The sequence below is a fragment of the Hypanus sabinus genome, chromosome 3 (genome assembly GCF_030144855.1).
Source record: "Hypanus sabinus isolate sHypSab1 chromosome 3, sHypSab1.hap1, whole genome shotgun sequence".
In the NCBI taxonomy this organism is placed as follows: domain Eukaryota; kingdom Metazoa; phylum Chordata; class Chondrichthyes; order Myliobatiformes; family Dasyatidae; genus Hypanus; species Hypanus sabinus.
Window position 1 is genome coordinate 54,604,236 of NC_082708.1, and position 20,240 is coordinate 54,624,475.

At 39.5% G+C, this 20,240-nt stretch overlaps 1 protein-coding gene across 4 annotated transcripts in view; it reads left to right on the forward strand.

Moving 5' to 3' along the window:
- The window catches only part of LOC132391329 (beta-galactoside alpha-2,6-sialyltransferase 2-like), a 91,564-nt gene that overhangs the window by 47,866 nt on the left and 23,458 nt on the right, over positions 1-20,240 (forward strand). For all 4 annotated transcript variants that reach the window (XM_059964369.1, XM_059964368.1, XM_059964370.1 and 1 more), the window contains 3 exons: positions 1,218-1,315; positions 12,106-12,207; positions 16,283-16,457. In XM_059964369.1, coding sequence (XP_059820352.1) covers positions 1,218-1,315; positions 12,106-12,207; positions 16,283-16,457 — 375 coding nt within the window. The remainder of the gene's footprint in view (positions 1-1,217; positions 1,316-12,105; positions 12,208-16,282; positions 16,458-20,240) is intronic.

Sequence of the window (20,240 nt, forward strand, 5' to 3'; positions counted from 1 at the left end):
GTCTGTTGCATTCAGTTCTTTCAATATGGCCTCCTCCACATTGACGAGACCAATTGTAGACTGGGGAATGGCTTTGCAAAGCGATCTCTCTGCAATGAGCATCTTGAACTTCTGGTTGCATGTCATTTGAATCCCCCTTCCCGTTCCCATACTGTATTTCACCCTTTCCACTACCACGGTGAAGCCGAACACAAACTGCACACTGGCTCCTGATGCAATGTCTGAATCTGAAACAATGATCATCGCTTTGCCTCCAGGGACGCTGCTAGACCAGCTCTCTAACAGCTGTTTGTATTTTGCTTTGCTCCATTGTGTTTTTCTGTCTAATTCTGGAGGAATATTAACTCTATTAGGTGGTTGCCTCAAATTTCATGCAGTGTCATAGTTATATTAAGTATAGTGTGGAAAAATGCTGGGGCGGCCAACAAGTGCATTTCCATGTATTGTGTGGAAGATCTGATGCCCTCTGTGCCAGAACTGAAAGATCTATTCTGCCATCTTGTGGACAATAAAGGGTTATACATATTTGTAATGCACTGTATCCACAGTAGTCAATTGGTATGAAATTAGTGTGAATGTTGTCATGTTGCATTCTCATGTTTATAATCCATCACAATTGCTTAATGATACAAATTTACTTGTTTGGTCTGATAAGAACTTAGCAACATGTGAATGAATTTCAGCATCATACTATTTGTTAACTTATCTCACTCCATTATTTTTTATTAAATTCCACCCTGGATTTTCAAAACTTCGGTCAATTATTGGTGTAGGTACCGTTCACTTTTAGAGGTGGAAAGAGAAGTGAATTAGGTAAAATTTTCAGGTGGCATCTTTGTCTAATCACAATTTTTATTACTAGAAGCAATTGTGTTGTGTTGGTAGGCTTCTTCAGTTGTGTTTTAAGTACCTTTGTTATGCCTGTGTTTTTTAAATCTTGTTACATTTATACATTTCTGCAAATGATGAAGTAAGTTTTTGTATAGCTGCTTGGCTTGATCAGTAAGCAGTGTAAAAAGTTGGAAATAAATCAGGAGAATGCAACTATACTCTCTGATGGCTATTTTAATGGTATCTCTACAAATGCCAAGGTAAAGACTAAATATATATTATTAGTTCTCATTTTCAGAAAGCACGTCAAATAAATAGACCAATGCAATTCCATTCTCTACAATTCCTGAATAAGTGTGAAGGTAGTTTTGCTTTATGTTTTCCAGATTCCCATGATGCAGTTCTAAGATTTAATGCAGCCCCTACGCAAGGTTATGAGAAGGACGTTGGAAGCAAAACCACGATCCGTGTTATTAACTCACAAGTGAGTGATCACCACTTTTCTGTATCTTGTTTCAGCTATATTTGCTTTACACTATAAAATATTCACCTGCACGACAGCAATCACATGTAAACTAAAATAATTTCTTTTCCAGTTTATTTATTAATAATATCTTTATGTAGGTTATTACAAATATGAAATTATTGCTGTGGCGGTGTGGAAGAAAATGGTAAAATTAAGATTAATTTTGAGTTAAGTGTTGTTGTCAAGCTTGACGAGCTAGGTATTGCTCAAGACCTGCATCATGAGGGTGACGGGATAAGAGACAGACACTGCCTTACTTGTGAGCTGACAATAGTCAGACATAGATCATGCCAACAATGAGGTACTGCTGAGCTGTCTAGCAAGTAGCAAATAGAGGAACTAACTGTAGACGTGTATCTCGGATTTTGTGTGTCACGTGGGAACATTAAAAAACTTGCTGATACCTAACAAGTGCCTTGAAAATCGTTGACCAAGTATGTTTAGCTGTTGGCTATTGCCCAAAATTTCCTGTATAAATCTAAGATATAACCTGACATTGTTAGAGTCATAAGACAACGGCTGCCCATGATCACGTAGTAAAAGGGTTAACTGTATACTGAGGTCTGTGTCTTTATTTCTGTTCGCTAACAGAGTAAAGTCTCTCACAGTGATTGGCGACGAAATTCTTTTAAGGCAAATCAGAGTAAATTCTTCTATAGTCAGAAACTTTCTGTTAGCACGTCCCTTTAAGGAGCTTGAGGTTGCACAGAGGGAACGGTGTTATGGCTAAGGATGGAATAGAGCAGAAATCTGTTAATTTACAGTCAAAGGCAGGACATAGAGGGATTTTATTGTTTGCATTTATCATAATATTGTCAGTGTTTCACTTTTGGCAGCTCTCCAATTTTATGTAGATAATTGTTAAATGTTTTATGAAAGCTTCAAATTTTCTGAAACATATTTTAAAAAATTACACCAAAGATGTATTCTAACACAAATAACAGAAACATAATGTGCTGATCCCATTGATAGGGGAAAGGTTTTGGTTTTACACGTTTGACCATTGGATCTCTCTTTTGGTGAGGCCTGCTGGTGAGATTGACATCAGCTGAACCAGTCATAGATAGAAAGTAGTAACAATTGATTACGTTTTAGCTCTGTGTTGTCTGGAGCCATTAGCAATGTAACCTTGGACCTATTTTTGGCCCTCATCTATTTGTTGTCCCTCTGATATATCACATATCTTTAGAGGTGCAAATCCATAGCACCCTGAATGTGGCACTGCAATTGGGTAAGTGATAATAAAGGTCTTCAGCATGTTTGCTCTAATCAGTGAGAGTATAAAAGCTGAGAGTTGTGTTACTGTCTATTTTAAGTCATTATTACCTTACAACAATCAAACTCATGTACCAGCGTGAATGACTTCAATCGCCACTACTCTGAACTGATTCTTCGACCTACAGCTCTACTTTCAAGGACTCTTTACAACTCATGTTCTCAGTATTTATTTATTTTCAGATTTTCTTCTTTTGTATGTTGGTCATTCTTTATTTATGTTTAATTTTTTTTGTAAAATTCTATTGTATTTCTTTCCTGTAAATACCTGCAAGAAAATGAATCTCAAGGTAGTTTATGATAACATGCGTACTTTGAAATTTTGACTTTAAAACTTCAGTCGGGCCACACTTGGAGCATGATGTGCAGTTCTATTGCCACAGTACAGGAAGGAGTAGACACTGGAGAGAGTGTAGAAGAGATTCACCAGGATTGGAGAGGCTGAATACACTGAATTAATTACTCTGCAGCCCTGCAGTCAATAGAAAATCATAAAATCATGAGAGGTGTAGAAAGTGTAGACTTCAGGTTTGAATTATAAAACACTGGAGGGCATAGATTTAATGTAAAGAGGGAATTTTTTTAAAATTGCAAAGCAAGTTTTTGAACAGAAGGTGCTAGATGTCTGGAACAAGCTGCCAGGGTCACTGTCGAAGCAGATACTATAGCAACATTTAAGAGCCACATGAACGGGCAGGAAATAGATACAGACCATTTTGCAAGCAGCTGGGATTAGTTAAACAAGCATCGGCATGTTGGGCCAAATGGCCTCTTTCTGTGCTGTACTTCTGTATGTTCCACAGGTTATCTACACTGAATCTTTTAGGAGTATGTTCAATGTCCTTCAGCAGTTGGGGTTGGGAATTAAAATCCAAGGATTGTGCAAAGGATACTGTAAGACACTGAGGCTAACCAGCTTCCTCTGTAGACTGGGAGAAGCAAGAATGCATCCTTTCACACACTATTCCCAACAAACCAGATCCTGGGATCTGAATATCAGGTTGCAATCAGAGTTCCTCAACCCTCAGATTAATTGAATCCCAGTGCAATCCCTCAAGATTTGTGGAACTAAGATCCCCAGAAATCTGGGTTTAATCTCCTGCCAGGAGTTGGGGAAGGAAGACCTTTTCTTGCATCAGATAAGCCCCTCCATCTAGATTCAGAGATGAAATTCAGAACCACTCCCCTCTCCCATTCCCAGGTCAGAACTTGAGTGTAGATCATCCATCATGCTTTGCACTTGACTGGAAGCAAACTCTGGCAATGAGCTGGCTTCAGGGCTGGTCCCCTCTCAAAGCAAATCAACATGTGTATGCTTTTCAGTTAATACTCCACAGCATGCATGGAAATCAATTTCTGCTTTTCACATCAAAAACTTTACCACAATCCCAAGAAACCAAATTTTATATAACTCCACCAAGTTAGGACTTTATTCCCTGGAAGGAGCAGAGGAGAATGAGGGGAAATTTGATACAGGTGTACAAAATCTTGAGGGATGTAGGTGGGCTAAATACAAGTAGGCTTTTTCCACTGAGGGTGAAAGAGACTAAAAAGCCAGAGGCCTATGGGTCAAGGGTGAAAGGTGAAATGTTTGAGGGGTATCTTCTTCATTCAGAGGGTATTGAGTGTGGAGCAAGCAAGTCGATGTGGGTTGGATTCCAACATTTAAGAGCAGTTTGGATAAGCTTATGCATGGCAGGGGTATGGAAGGCTCTGGTCCAGGTGCGGGTCAATGGGTCTAGGCAGAATAATAGTTCAGCATGGACTGGATGGACTGAAGGGCCTATTTCTGTGTCGTGGTGTTCCATAACTAACCAGTGGTAAACCAACTCCCTGTTTAAAATCAAAGTTGAGTTTTTTTGGTCATAAACACAAGTACATGTGTGCACAGGTGCACTGAAATAACAGTTTAACAATCTGCAACATCACATGCACATAGCATCAGATACACGAGAAAATCGTAAATTACAAACATTAAATTAGACAAAATTATACAAGAAGGAACACAAATTGAACAAATTTTCCTGTGTGAAACCTCAGAGAACTTGCACGGTCCTGCAGTTTATAAGAATTATAGCATCCTATGGTGGCTGCAGGTAAGAGCTGAGTTTTTTTTACTGCAGTGTAAAGCCAATGTTAGGAATAAATTGTGATGGCTTTTACAACTGCTAATTAGCTCTGATTATGTTGACACTTGCCATCAGCATTGCTCATGTAATTCACCAGAATAATTACACCTATACAGATGTATGAGTGAGAAATTGTTTCACTAATCACTCCTGCAGATAAGATCATGTAAATTGCAATAAAAAGGCGACTGTAAAATCCATGCTACACTTTTCCAGTATTCAACCTAACCTCAGTCACTCCGAGCTTTACTGTCATACCGTTCTTTCAGGGCTTTAGTTAGATCCTTGCAGATCAACTTTCTATCCCCAGAGTCACTTGACATAGATCACAGAACAATACAGCACAGTACAGGCCCTTCGGCCCACAATGTTATGCCGACCCTTAAACCCTGCCTCCCATATAACCCCCCCCCCCCACCTTAAATTCCTCCATATACCTGTCTATGGGATGAGATTGCTTTCTTAAAGTTCCTTGGAGTTTCTCTTAATGTCTATTAATTTCAGCAAGATACCGGTGATGGATACCAGAGGAGCAGTATACAAAATATCAGTGTCTGGCCTCTTCGCCACTCCTGTGGATATCCTGCTACTGCTCTGGCAACCATCAGCAGGGAGAAGGAGGGAATGGTTGTAGCAATCATCGGAACTTGAGATATTAACATGTAGCGTTGGATTGTATATTCTATTTTTTTCAACTGGATAACTAGGAGATTATAAGGCTAGCAGAAAGGAGCATAAGAATGAAATTAGGAGAGCCAGGAGGGGCCATGAGAAGGCCTTGGCGGACAGGATTCAGGAAAACCCCAAGGCATTCTACAAGTATGTGAAGAGCAAGAGGATAAGACATGAGAGAATAGGACCAATCATGTGTGACAGTGGAAAAGTGTGTATGGAACCAGTGCAAGTATAGTGGAAGTATTTAATGAATACTTTGCTTCAGTATTCACTACGGATAAGGATCTTGGTGATTGTAGGGATGACTTACAGCAGATTGTAAAGCTTGAGCATGTAGATATTAAGGAAGAGGATGTTCTGTAGCTTCTGGAAAGCATCAAGTTGGATAAGTCACTGGGACCGGATGAGATGAACCCCGGGCTACTGTGGGAGGCGAGGGAGGAGATTGCTGAGCCTCTGGCGATGATCTTTGCATCATCAATGGGGACAGGAGAGGTTCTGGGGAATTGGGGGGCTGTGGATGTTGTTCCTTTATTCAAGAAAGGAAGTAGAGATAGCCCAGGAAATTATAGACCAGTGAGTAGTACTTCAGTGGTTGGTAAGCTGATGGAGAAGATCCTGAGAGACAGGATTTATGAACATTTGGAGAGGCATAATATGATTGCGAATAGTCAGCATGGCTTTGTCAAAGGCAGGTCGTGCCATACGAGCCTGATTGAATTTTCTGAGGATGTGACTAAGCACACTGATGAAGGTAGAGTAGTGTGTATGGATTTCAGCAAGCCATTTGATAAGGTACCCCATGTAAGGCTTATTGAGAAAGTAAGGAGGCCTGGGATCCAAGGGGACATTGCTTTGTGGATCCAGAATAGGCTTGCCCACAGAAGGCAAAGAGTGGTTGTGGATGTGTCATATTCTGCATGGTTGTCCGTGACCAGTGGAGTGCCTCAGGGATCTGTTCTGGGACCTTCACTCTTCGTGAATGAACTTTATAAATGACCTGGATGAGGAAGTGGAGGGATGGATTAGTAAGTTTGCTGATGACACAAAGGTTGGGGCTGTTGTGGATAGTGTGGAGGCCTGTCAGAGCTTACAGTGGGACATTGATAGGATGCAAAACTGAGCTGAGAAGTGGCAGATGGAGTTCAACCCAAATAAGTGTGAGGTGATTCATTTTGGTAGGTCAAACATGATGGCAGAATACAGCATTAATGGTAAGACTCTTGGCGATGTGGAGGATCAGACGGATCTTGGGGTCCAAGTCCATAGGACACTCAAAGCAGCTGCACAGGTTGACTCTGAGGTTAAGAAGGCATACGGTGTATTGGCCTCCAACAATCATGGGATTGAGTTTAAGAGCCAAGAGGTAATGTTGCAGCTATATCGGACTCTGGTCAGACCCCACTTGCAGTACTGTGCTCAATTCTGGTTGTCTCACTACAGGAAGACGTGGAAAACATGGAAAGGGTGCAGAGGAGATTTACGAGGATGTTGCCTTGATTGGGGAGCATGCCTTATGAGAATCGGTTGAATGAACTCGGCCTTTTCTCCTTGGAGTGACAGAGGATGAGAGGTGACCTGATAGAGATGTACAAGATGATTAGAGGAATTGATCATGTGGATAGTCAGAGGCTTTTTCCCAGGGCTGAAATGGCTAACACGAGAGGGCACAGTTTTAAAGTGCTTGGAAGTAGGTACAGAGGAGATGTCAGGGGTAAGTTTTTTATGCAGAGAGTAGTGAGTGCATGGAATGGGCTGCTGGTGACTGTGGTGGAGGCAGATACGATAGGGTCATTTAAGAGACTCCTGGATAGGTACATGGAGCTTAGAAAAATAGAGGACCACGGGTAATTCTTGGTAATTTATAAGGTAAGGACATGTTCGGCTCAGCTTTGTGGGCTGAAGGGCCTGTATTGTGCTGTAGGTTTTCTATGTTTCTATGTTTTCTAACTACTTAAATAAGACAATAGGCAAGGCAAGCTTTGTCATTTTATTTCTTCCCTAACAGAGTCGCACAGCACAACCCACAAAGACACTATCAAACAAGCACCGACTTGCACTAATCCTATACTACTTCCAATTTATCTTCCTCGCAATCTCATTAACTCCCCTCGGATGCTATGATCTGTATACACAGGAGCCAATCAATCCACCAGTCGGAACGTGATTGGGAGGTGGGTGGAAACTGCAGCAGCTGGGGGCAAGCCCATGTAGTCATGTGAAATCCACTAGAGGTTAGAATTGAGCCCAGCATGCTGGAGCTGCTAGATGTGCAACTTTCCTTTGGAAAATATTACAGATTACATCCCTGATTGTGAGGAAAGGCAGGGAGAAGTGATGACCCTCCCCCCCCCCCAACTTTTGCAGGTTTGAGGACAGCACTCCCTGCCCCTCCATTTCAGTGAGAGGCAGGGACTTCTGGTTCTCGTTCACATGTAGTGTTCGTTTATTTATTCCTAGTCTATACTTACCATATTCGCTGAACTGCTGGTGTACAGTCAGCTCAGAACTTCGCTGCGGAGAACCCCTTTCTGAACTTCTATTCACACTGACTGAACAATTAAAAACAACAGCAAGAGGAATGAGTCATCACCTGGCAAACTCTCCCACCTCATTCTTCTGAAACAAGAGCATAAATGTACATAACTGTCAAGAATGTAAGGGCAAGGATGACAGTAAAGTAGAATTGTTATCTGTACTATTTGAGTAGTGCAATAAAATGTAGGGTCTAGCAAAATTTTACTCTTTCATTTCATCAGAGAGAACTTAGAGTAATTTTACTGTCAGAGAAAACCAGGCTCAGACATATTCTGGCACGCAACCAGTCACTTGCATATTCCCAAGTGTACACGTTAAATAGGAGAGATCGTGGTATTGTTCTCAATGAGTTTCAGCACAGGCATCGTTTTATTGATGTGTATCTGTTTTTGTGACTTCTGCCTGATGGCAGAGTAGGTGGGATGTCTTACTGAGGCAGTGAGAAGTGTAGACAGAGTCCAAGGAGGAGAGGCTGGCTTCTGTAATGTGCTGAGCCGTGTCCACAACCCTCTGTGCTTTCTTGCGGTCATGGGTGAAGCAGTTGCCGTACCAAATCAGGATACATCTGGATATGATGCTTTCCTCGGTGAATTGATTAAAACTGTTATGGGTCAAAGGGAACGTGCAAAATTCCTTTCGCTTCCTAAGGACATTGAGGTCCTGGTGATTTTTTTTAGCAAAGGCTTCAAAATGGTTAGATCAGGACAGGCTATTGGTGATGCTTTCTCCTAGGAACGTGAAACACTCAACCCTCTTGACCTCATCACTGTTAATGTCAACAGAAGCAGTTGCACTACCTCCTTCCCAAAGTCAATGACCAGCTTTTTGTTTTACTGACTTTGAGTATATGTTAAAATATTAATTTAAAACACACTTAACTGAAATAAATTGATCAAAATCACTGAGATTAAGTAATATAAAGGTTGAAATAAAAACTACTTGCAATTAACTTCTCCATCAAGATTGGGATCCACACTCAAATAAATGGAGCTGACCCACATAAGGGGTCACTTCAGTAAGGCCTTTGACAAGGTCCCGCATGGGAGATTAGTTAGGAAGATTCAGTCGCTAGGTATACATGGTGAGGTAGTAAATTGGATTAGACATTGGCTCAATGGGAGAAGTCAGAGTGGTAGTGAAGGATTGCTACTCTGAGTGGAGGCCTGTGACTAGTGGTGTGCCACAGGGATCAGTGCTGGGTCCATTGAAATTTGTTATCTATATCAATGATCTGGATGATAATGTGATAAATTGGATCAGCAAATTTGCTATGATACAGAGAGGTGTAGTGGACAGTGAGAAAGGTTTTCAAAGCTTGCAGAGGGATTTGGACCAGCTTGAAAAATGGGCTGAAAAATGGCAGATGGAGTTTAATACAGACAATAATCGCACTTTGGAAGGGAAAAACCAAGGTAGAACCAAGGTACAAGGTAAATGGTAGGGCACTGAGGAGTGCAGTAGAACAGAGGGATCTAGGAATAGATACAAAATTCCCTAAAAGTGATGTCACAGGTAGATAGGGTAGTAAAGAGAGCTTTTGGTACATTGGCCTTTATAAATCAAAGTATTGAGTATAAGAGTTGGAATGTTATGGTGAGGTTGTATAAAGTATTGGTGAGGCTGAATTTGGAGTATTTTGTGCAGTTTTGGTCACCGAATTACAGGAAGGATATTAATAAAGTTGAAAGAGTGCAGAGAAGGTTTATAAGGATGTTGCAGGGACTTGAGAAACTGAGTTACAGAGAAAGGTTGAATAGGTTAGGACTTTATTCCCTAAAGTGTAGAAGAATGAGGGGAGATTTTATAGAGGTATATAAAATTATGATGGGTATAGATAGAGTGAATGCAAGCAGGCTTTTTCCACTGAGACTAGGGAGGGAAAAAAACCAGAGGACATGGGTTAAGGGTGAAGGGGGAAAAGTTTAAAGGGAACATTGGTGGGGGGGGGGCTTCTTCATATAGAGAGTGGTGGGAGTGTGGAATGAGCCACCAGATGAAGTGGTAAATGCAGGCTCACTTTTAACATTTAAGAAAAACTTGGACAGGCACATGGATGAGAGTGTATGGAGGGATATGTTCCAGGTGCAGGTCAGTGGGACTAGGCAGAAAAATGGTTCGGCACAGCCAAGAAGGGCCAAAGGGCCTGTTTCTGTGCTGTAATGTTCTATGGTTCTATATGCATCCGGTCTCTACACTGAGGACATCTGAGCTCCATTCTTGGACTCTGTGATATTTGTGAAGCATGGTCAAATGTGCTGACAGTTCTCTAAGTAATGATCTACAATAGGTAAGTATCGTTCAGGCCAATGTAAAACATTTTACAGAGAAACTAGAAATCACATTTTGAAGATAAAAATTCAAAGATCATCATTAGTTCAAGCACCAGTTATCTTCCTGCCTTTTATTACAAGAACAAATCTCATGTCAAAAGATAATTGTGACATTTGCAGAATGGCAGGAGACATGATCAATGGATTAATTTTGCAGGGATAGTTACCGAATTGTTGCAAAATAAAGCTTCATTGCAGAGTGTGGAATTAGTGAGCATAAAGGATTAAATGGGATTATTTTGCGTGGAGACTGTTAGAACATATTTAATACTGAAACATATTAAAGACCCCATCTTTAAACCTGGGATAGTTTTTGAAAGAAGTAGATCAGGATGAGTTACAGGTTCATTCACTGCTTCAGAAATTCCACCGACCAGTCAGCACTTCCACATTCCAGCACCATTAAGTCGATGGGTAAACAGGGGAATTTTATTGCTTGTTCATTGATAGCCTCACTTAAAAGCACCATAACCATGCTGAACTCCCTGTCTCGAATGATCCTTTTAATACAGTAAATGTAGTAAATATAAGACTCTGATATACCAGAAACACCAAATTGCAACTGTTCTGAAGAACACTAAAGGCCCTACTCTATAGAAATCATATGCATTCTATTACAAAATGTCATCTTGCTTATGAGGAATGTACTCGAGTCAGATGTGTTAGAGGAGCATGGAGTATCAGCAACATTTCCATGTTGTCTTGAATGGGTGATGGTGGTTACCATGTCTGAAAGAAATTAACCAAGTGATTAGAGCAAAAGATTACCCTCTTAATAATATGGTCTCTGCATCATGCACATCATCCACCTACACTGCTTTCTCATTCCGTAAGGATCTTAGCAGAAGCACCTTTTTAAAGGAACAGTTGACGGGGCTGATAGTGCATTATAGTTTTGGTGTTTCAGTTCACAAGCTATTCTCATAAGTGTACCTGAGCTTACTATATCGTCGAGTGCTCAATGAAGACTCCTTGGTAATTCTATAGCTGCTGTGGAGAATGGGTTATGAACCTTGCTTATTTAATTTCAGTGATTGGTTACTCATACTTGTGTAGACCATGAAGAATAAGAACTGTTGAACAAAATGTTGGAAAGCCAGATGGGGACTTTTCTAAGCAGAAACCCTTTCCTGACCTGTAAATTATCATCTAGAAGATTCTTATTTAAATAGAAGGGTTGTGGTTTTAATCAGAACTTGTTCTTTAACTGGCACACACAGGTTAACTTCTTACCGAGAATAACCTCTTATCATTAGAGTTTATGAACAGCTTAAGGTGTACAGTACAAGAATAAAAGTAGCCATTGCTATATTATTATAATGAAATGTATTGCTTTTCTGCTATCCATACATCCATTTTTATATAAATTAAATTTATACAGTATTACTCTTCGGTTCAACATACACTGATTATCTTTTGAATAATTAAACAAGATTGCATAATTTCTTTTCACTATTTCATGTAGTATTTGAGGGATTTGACTTACCACTTCAATTGCTCTGAATAAGTTAAGCATATGAAGTTATACTACTTTAACCAGAGGTTGGTGAATCTGTGGAACTCATTGCAACAGATGGCTGTACAGGCCAAGTCACTGGATATATTTAAGGCAGAAGCGAATAGGTTCTTGATTAATCAGGGCATCAAAAGTTACAGGGAGAATGGGGTTGAGAGAGATAATAAGTAAGCCATGATGGAATGGTGGAATAGACCCAAAGGGCCAAGTAGCCCAATTCTGCCCAATGTCTTATGGTCTTATTACTTAAAGTTTTTAAAATGGTTTCTATTTCCTTATTTCTAGATTCTTGTTAACCCGGAGCACAAGTTTAATAATAGCACTCTATTCAAGAATGTGGTTCTGGTGGCCTGGGATCCTGCACCTTACTCAATAAACTTGCTGAAGGTAAGAGGGACAAATGGAATTTTTGTGCTGGATATTTAATCAGTGGAATGGTTTACATTAGTGGAGATTTTGGGAGTGAAGTTGAAGCACATGTGTGTTAATATATAATGTGGCCAGCACGACTGATCATTGTTTCACCGTAGTTCAGTTCTGACTCATCGATCTCTGTGCTGGACAGGTTTAGATTTGAGACCCAGTTCTGAAACTATAATAATCTGATAATGCTGTATTTATGAAGCTGTTTCAGTTAAGCTGTAAAACCAGCCCTCTTATTGTTTTCCCCATTTTATGTTTCAAAAAACCTGACCAAGCAACTTGAAGAGAAGCAGGGTCTTGGCTTTCCATCTGGACTATATCTATCCTCTATTTACTTAATTACTATTCAAGAAGATTAGAAATGTACAAATGGTTTCCCTTAGTATATTTGCCAACATTTAAAGATGATTTGTCAACTTAATGGGCTTTGGGACACATTGAGAATATATAAATACGAGGCCATTAATTCACAGAGCAGGGCTAAGTTGTCTTAAGAAATCAAATGATCAATATAATCATTTTGAGCAGCAGACTCGCCATTAGCCGATTTGCTGTTTGTTATTAATTCTCCTCAGCATTCTCTATAATATTGGAGAACAACATTGCAACAATGGAATGCTGCACAAATTAGCATCAGCCTACACATCTGACAAGTCATCATCCCACACAAATTACACCCAGCAACAGCATTAAAAAAGGCAAACTCTTGTTGGTGAATATAGATAATGCATGTTTTTATTAAAGGAGTTTATGATGAAGTACCCAAGGAATTATTTTCCAAGGCGAGGTTAAGAGATATTGTAAACAAGGAATTATGCAATGAGAATAGGGTTTGATAATTAAAGTAGTTCAAGAAGGAAAATGATGATTATATAGAACACAGATGAAGATAAACATTGTAATGAATAAAATAAGATGTATGCATAAAACAGTTATCAGTAATTATTTTAAGTTGGGTCCCCTTCAAATTAACCCCGCATCTCCATTCCGGAAAGTATAATTCCTCAGTTACTATATTTATTTTTCATTTCATCTACCACACGGAATTGCCTGTAGCTACATTGGCCATAGCAACACTTTCCCTTTAAGAATTTGTATACATGTGCATTTTGTGCATTTTTTAATACTTTATGTGTTGGGGTCCTCTCCCCTTCATTCTTTAACCTCTTGATTTCAGTAGAGGTTGCTGTGGAGCCATCATTTTTACCACTATTCTTAGATTATTTTTATTTACTCAGTCAACATATGTTTTCCAGTTTCAATAGTTTCTATATTTTTAAAATAATTTCCTGCATTTTTTTACTCTGTTTTCTGGATTATTTTAGAGACTGTCCAATTCTTGCTGTTCACAGTATTCTTCCTTTTCCCCTCCTTTATCCTATTATCTGCTGAAAACATGGTAAATGAGTTTATATCCATTAGGCCCAAAAAACTGAAGCTCTGCCTCATGGTTGGTGAGGATGGAATTCCTGAATTCTATCTGTTCATTTTTTTCATGATCTGCTGCAACGAGTTGCATTTTGAATTAAACATGCCCCTGGTGCATTTCACTTGAGTACTGTATTTACATGGCCGTAATGAAAAGTAATCTCACCAGAAATCCTGTTTCAGGCCAAAATTGAATCAGACTTAAAACTTTCTTCCCCTTAAATAAGGATGTGCCCAAATGCAAAGATAACAAAAAATGTGTCATTTGCACATCATCAGGTGGTGGTGGTTGTTAATACAAGTGACTCATTTCATTGTATGTTTCGATGTACATGTCATAAATAAAAGAATCTGAACCTGACTCTTAAGCTGCTGCTTAAAATCATGCTACCCTGATGGTGAACAATAAATTTGGATAAATAGACAAAACATCAGCCAGGCTCTATCAACAGAATCTTTAACATTAGCATAATCTTTTCCTGAGCATTACAAGTCAATGTCTCTTAAAAATTCACCTTGTGCCCATTTTCCCCTGTTTATTCAAAACTGAAACAGTTGTTAGGTAACTCCTTGGCCTCAAAAAGAAATCTGCTAAATATTTTCTGCTTATTGAACCTACACTGGTTTAAGATGGTATGGTGAACTACATATACCTGTCTGGACACGCCCCTCTGCTGACTGCTCCTGTGGCTCCTCCCACAGTCCCCTGTATAAAGGCGATTGGGGCACTGCTCCCCCCTCAGTCTCCGAAATGTCGTGCTCCCTTTTTGCTGCTAATAAAAGCCTATTGTTCACCTCCCGTCTCCAAGAGTTATTGATGGTGTATCAGATGGTACTACTGATCTCAAGGACTTCTGATGGCTAATGAAACAAGGATAACGAGATACTTATTTAGTCACTCTTTTTCTGGCAAACGATGATCACAAGCAATGGTCAATAACTTCCTTTTGGACTTTGGACTGTGGCAGGGCCTGGGTGATATGAGGCAGCTGAGAGTGAGGAAGGCCTGAGTTTCGAACAATTTAAGCACCAGGCCAAATTGGAAAGGTTGGGAACAGGCTGAATTGAGACAGCAGGGTCTGTGCCCCAGAGAGTCTCGAAGTGACTGAACCCAGTGTTTGGTGGTGATTTAGGTGCTGGTCCAGACTGAAAAGGTCAGGGTATCAGGACCATAGGCAAGGGTTAGGTGGGTTCAACTCGCTGCTCCCTTCTGTGCTGAACTATTCTCTGCAGACAGGATAGTTTCTGTGGACTTCAGTTCAGAAAGCTATTTGCTTCTATTCTTTATTTGCATGATTTTTTTTTCTCTCTTTGCATATTCACCATTTAACAGTCTTTTTTTAAATAGGCTCTTTTCAGTTTCTTCGTTTCAGGCTGCCTATTAGGAGACAAATCTCAGGGTTGTATAATGTATATATACTCTGATCGTAAATGTATTGTGAACTTTGAACTCGTTTACAGCAAGGCCATTATTTCCTACCTGGGCCTTTAGATGTTAGCTATTCATCCGTGCTGCACAATGTGGAAACTGTTGTGGAGCCACTGTGCCCTCATCAAACATTAGTATCCATCAACACTAAATTGTCTTACCAGCACTTGGACTGTACTCTTGATAGTTCACGTTGGGGCACTACGATGGCTTTGTGGTTAGTACATTGTTCTTACCACTTGGAGTGTTCTGGAATTTGGAGTTCAATTCCTGCACCGTCTGTAAAGAGTTTGTATGTTCTCCCAGAGACTGCATGGGTTTCCTCCCAAAGCAGATAAATTGGTCTTTGTAAATTGTCCTGTGATTAGGCTGCGTTAAATATGTGGGTTGCTGGCCAGTGTGGTTTGTTGGGTAGGAGGGGCCTGTTCTCCATTCTATCTGTAAATAATTAAAGGTGTGCTCATCTAGATATTTATGAAATATTGTCCTCTGTAATCCCTTGTGGATGGAAACTAATAAGCCTACTAGTAATGCCGTTTTTGGGGTAGATGTGTTTATATAATTGGTTACTACATACCCAGAGTAGGTAACAGGACGTTGTGGTCCCAGTGGTGAGATCCTAGAACAAGGATTATGCCCCTCCTCACCCACACCTCGCATTTCCAGCTAATTAGTTCACTTTAGGTGGTCGAAGACAGGAACATGAAGGTTGACTGATGGTGCCATGTCCCAGACAATTCACCACAGACAAAGGCCTGCAATTGAAATGATGGTGGTGAGGCCTTCACCCAGTGTTCAAGGTTTGCATTATGAACCATGAGTGCATAGTAAACAATTGTATAAGTTGTATTGATAATGCGCAGTGTATCAAAAGCTCACAAAACATTTCCAATCAATTATTGATCAATTATTCAATAACATGTGCACCACTCAAATAGAGTATGTCTCATGATAGAACTGCTGGAACATTCACCTTGCCTATGGTTCTACAATAGGGGATAATTTTTGCAAACTGCCATAGGAGCAGCACAGATGCCTGGTTGTTTACAAAGCTCACTGAAATTTATTTCTTTACAATTCATGATAAATTTATAAAAAGAATAACTTTTCTTCCTGTTTTGAACTGCAGCTTTAAAAATGAGCATTTTGGTCCCCATTTAATGCACACTCTATGTTCCACAGTGGTACAGGAAGCCAGACTACAACCTGTTCACACCCTATTTGCGACATCGAAGGAAGAACCCTGACCAGCCCTTCTACATTCTCCATCCAAAATTTGTCTGGCAGCTTTGGGATATAATCCAGGAAAACACTCAGGAAAAGATACAGCCAAACCCCCCCTCGTCGGGTTTCATTGGTAAGTCCACTTTTTCTCCTTCCCCAAAGCCAAGTACTGCAAATCTGAAATAAAACATGGGATGCTAGAAATAATTGACTGGTCTTTGTTGATAATCTTGTATTAGAAGTGAGTTCTACTGAGAGATAATCAACCCAACAAATAATCGTACTTGCTGCCTGCCCTGCTGAGAATCTCCAGCATTTCTGTCTTATTAATTCTCTCCCTTCTGGTTTTTCACACTGTTGATGCTAAGTATAAATTTTTGTGCCACTGGAAAATTTGGTTTTTACAAATGATGTTGCTAGTAAAATTTAATGAGGATTTTTTTTCTGTAAACTGAAAGAAACCCAAAATTGGCAGGCCATGATGACTCATATCCTACAATTTTGAAAGAAGGATAATATCAAAACCTCCAACCATGATTTATCAATATCGCTTCATTCAATATACAAGTCAATCAAAGAGATTGGACAGAATGGTATGGTACATTAATTAGCAATGGACCTGATAGCCTAGTTGTGGCCAAACATTTATAATAATTAATTCAAGATAACAGAATGAATAAATGTAAGGAGTGAGTCAGCAGGAATATGTGGTATTGTGTTTGAAGGTACCAAAGTAAATATTGAGTAATTAACATTTAAAGACATTTTAAAGATGTTTTTCAATAACATTCATAAAAAGCAAATCCCTTTCCTAAAATCATATTTTTGAAGTATAATCACTTCTGGGAAGCATGTTCTCTGGCTCCCACAAACAGCAACAATAGTGATCTAATGACCAGCTTAGCTTTTATTGATGCTAAAATATTAGGCCTTGCAAGGGGGAAAGCTCCTGCTTTCATTTCAAATATTACTATGGTAGAATTTTAAGTTTGAAAAGCAATTAAAAGGAATTACAATTGATCATGTGATTAAAAATAATTCAGTTAATCATGATTTTAATCATATTTTGAAACAACTGGAGTCCACTTTGTGCAAAACCTGCACTGTTTATTATATTCAGAGCTTGCCCCTATCTGTATATTTCTAGTTTTGTAGCCCAGTATGGGAGCGGGTGGAGGTCTGATGGGCGTAGAGATTGTTCAACATCTGAGAGGACGAGTGTGAATTGATGCAGTCCAAAGCTGACATTCCGGAATTGCTTGATGGTTCATTGTCACCTAGAAACAACTGGAAACATACCTATTTTTTTTACTGTTTACTGAACCAACATTATCCATTTTGGCAGGGAGGAGTAAAAGAAGCATTTGTCTAGAAGTTGCAGATCTTTTGAGTCTCAGTGGGATCTAGATGTCCTAATGGCTGATTCACTGAATGTTGGTATGCAGCTGCAGCAAGCAGTTAAGGAAGCTAGAAGAATGCTATTTCTTGATATGCAAATTGAACACAGAAGGAAGGTTATGCTTCAGTAAATCAGGAGCACTTCTAAATTCCATTCTGTCCAACCTTGTTAGATAACCTGTTTATTCCAGGTATTGGTCTAATAAACCTGCAAATTGCCTTGAGCATAATGTTAACAATTAAAAGGTTTTTCCCCCTTCTGAATTATATGAAACTGACCACATTTGCTTAATATTGAAACATGTAACAATAATTAAAATAAATAATTTACCTTTTTAATATGCAATGCCTAGGAAAAGTACAGGCATTTTGCAGACAAATTTGAAGTAACCCGATGACTGTAAAAAAAAATTGCAGCATTGTAGGTCATCATCCAACTGAATTTTTAGAAAGAACAGCATTTTCTCCCAAGTATTTTTCTGAATATCCAGTAAATTTAATTATAAGTGGAGCTAACACAGGATCATACAGAATTTCCCACAGATTGCAAACTATACATCACATAGAACTGTGGTCCCAACCAAACTTTTAATTTTAAGAAGAGTTTTAAAATGTCACCAAGTGGATACTATTTAAGATCATGAGACATATGAGTACAATTGGGCCATTTGGCCCATCAAGTCTGTTCCACCATTCAATCATGTCTGATTTATAATCCCTCTCAACCCCATTCTACTGTTTTCTCCCCTTAACATTTGACACTCTTACTAACCAAGAGCCTATCAACCTCCATTTAAATACACCTAATGACCAAGCCTCCAAAGCCACCTGTGGCAACAAATTCCACAGATTCACCTTCCTCTGGCTAAAGAAATTCCTCCTCATCTGTGTTCTGAATGGATGTCCTTCTATTCTGAGGCTGTGCCCTCTGGTCCTAGATTCCCCCACCATAGGAAACAATCCCTCCACGTCCACTCTATCGAGGCCTTTCAATATTCAATAGGTTTCAATGAGATCCTCGTTCTTCTAAACTCCAGTGAGTACAGGTCCAGAGCCACACACTCTTCTCGTGTATTAACCCTTTAATTACCGGGATCGATCTTGTGAATCTCCCCGGAACCTTGCTAAAGTACAGCACACCCTTTCTTAGATCAGAGCCCCAAAAGGCTCTTAGAACTCCCAGTGCAATCTGACCAATGCCTCATGAAGCCTCAGTATTATATCCTTGCATTAGTATTCTACTCCACTTGAAATAAATGATAGCTTTGCATTTGTCTTCCTTGCCACCTTCAAATGGAATACAAAACTCAATTGAAAACATTTCACCAAGTATACTAGCTTTTGGGCAAGAAACATTATTTCCTGAAGGTTCTAGCAGAAAAGAACAAAGTAACCAAAATAAAATACATTTGTGCATCAGCTGTTTTATCTTGTTCCTGAAGATTCTCGAGATAAATTATTTGAAAAGCTACCCAAACGATAAAAGCATTCAATGATGTAAACTGTTCCAACAGAATTGCACTACAATTAACTTTTGAAAGAACCTTTAAATACGATGTGCATGAAGCATTGTGATAGAATTTCTACTAAGAACATCTTAAGGTAGAATTGCGGCAATTTGCCTTGCTTATATTTAAAATGCCAACAATTAGTGGTGTTCTTTGTGTAATGCAGAGAAATGCTGTCACTTTTGAGCTTCATTTTATCAATAGCCATTTCTTACCTATTTCATTTGTGACGTTACTCATTGAACATCTTACACATTTTTGGAATGCTGTAATGTGACTGAAGAAATTATATATAATTCCCTCATTATATGTGATTTACTTTTAAACCAGTTGGGAACAAAACAGGCCCTTTATTCTTCTTACAACACACACAAAATGCTAGTGGAACACAGCAGGCCAGGCAGCATCTATAAGGTTATTCTTCTTGCTCTTCAGATTGAATCCCTTACACTCTAACCACAGAAAATAATCACGATTAGACCATAAGACATAGACATAGGAGCAGAATTAGGCCATTCAGCTCATCAAGTCTGCTCCGTCATTCTATCATGGCAGATCCCTGATCCCACTCAACCCCATACATCTGCCTTCCCGCTATATCCTTTGATGCCCTGACCGATCAGGAACTGATCAACTTCCGCCTTAAGTATATGTAACACTTACCCAACAGGCTGGTATATGTCTAGGGGAAAAGGAGATCCAGCCACTCACCAATCCCACCTCCCGTACATGCAGGTGCTGTGAGAATCAAGTTTATGCTGCGCGCACACACACCATATCAAATTCACACCAGATACCGTTATCAAATACACTTTAAAGATTTTACTAAAACTAAAAAGAGTACTATGCAATACAATATATATATGAAGGAAAAGAAAATAAAGTAAAAGGCGCCAACTTATCAAAGTTCAGTCAGTTTAGTGCACATCGTTGGAGCTCAAACATCAAACCATTCGACCCCTCGTCACTTTCCTCCCACCTCCACGTCCTTGGACCTGGGACCATCCAGG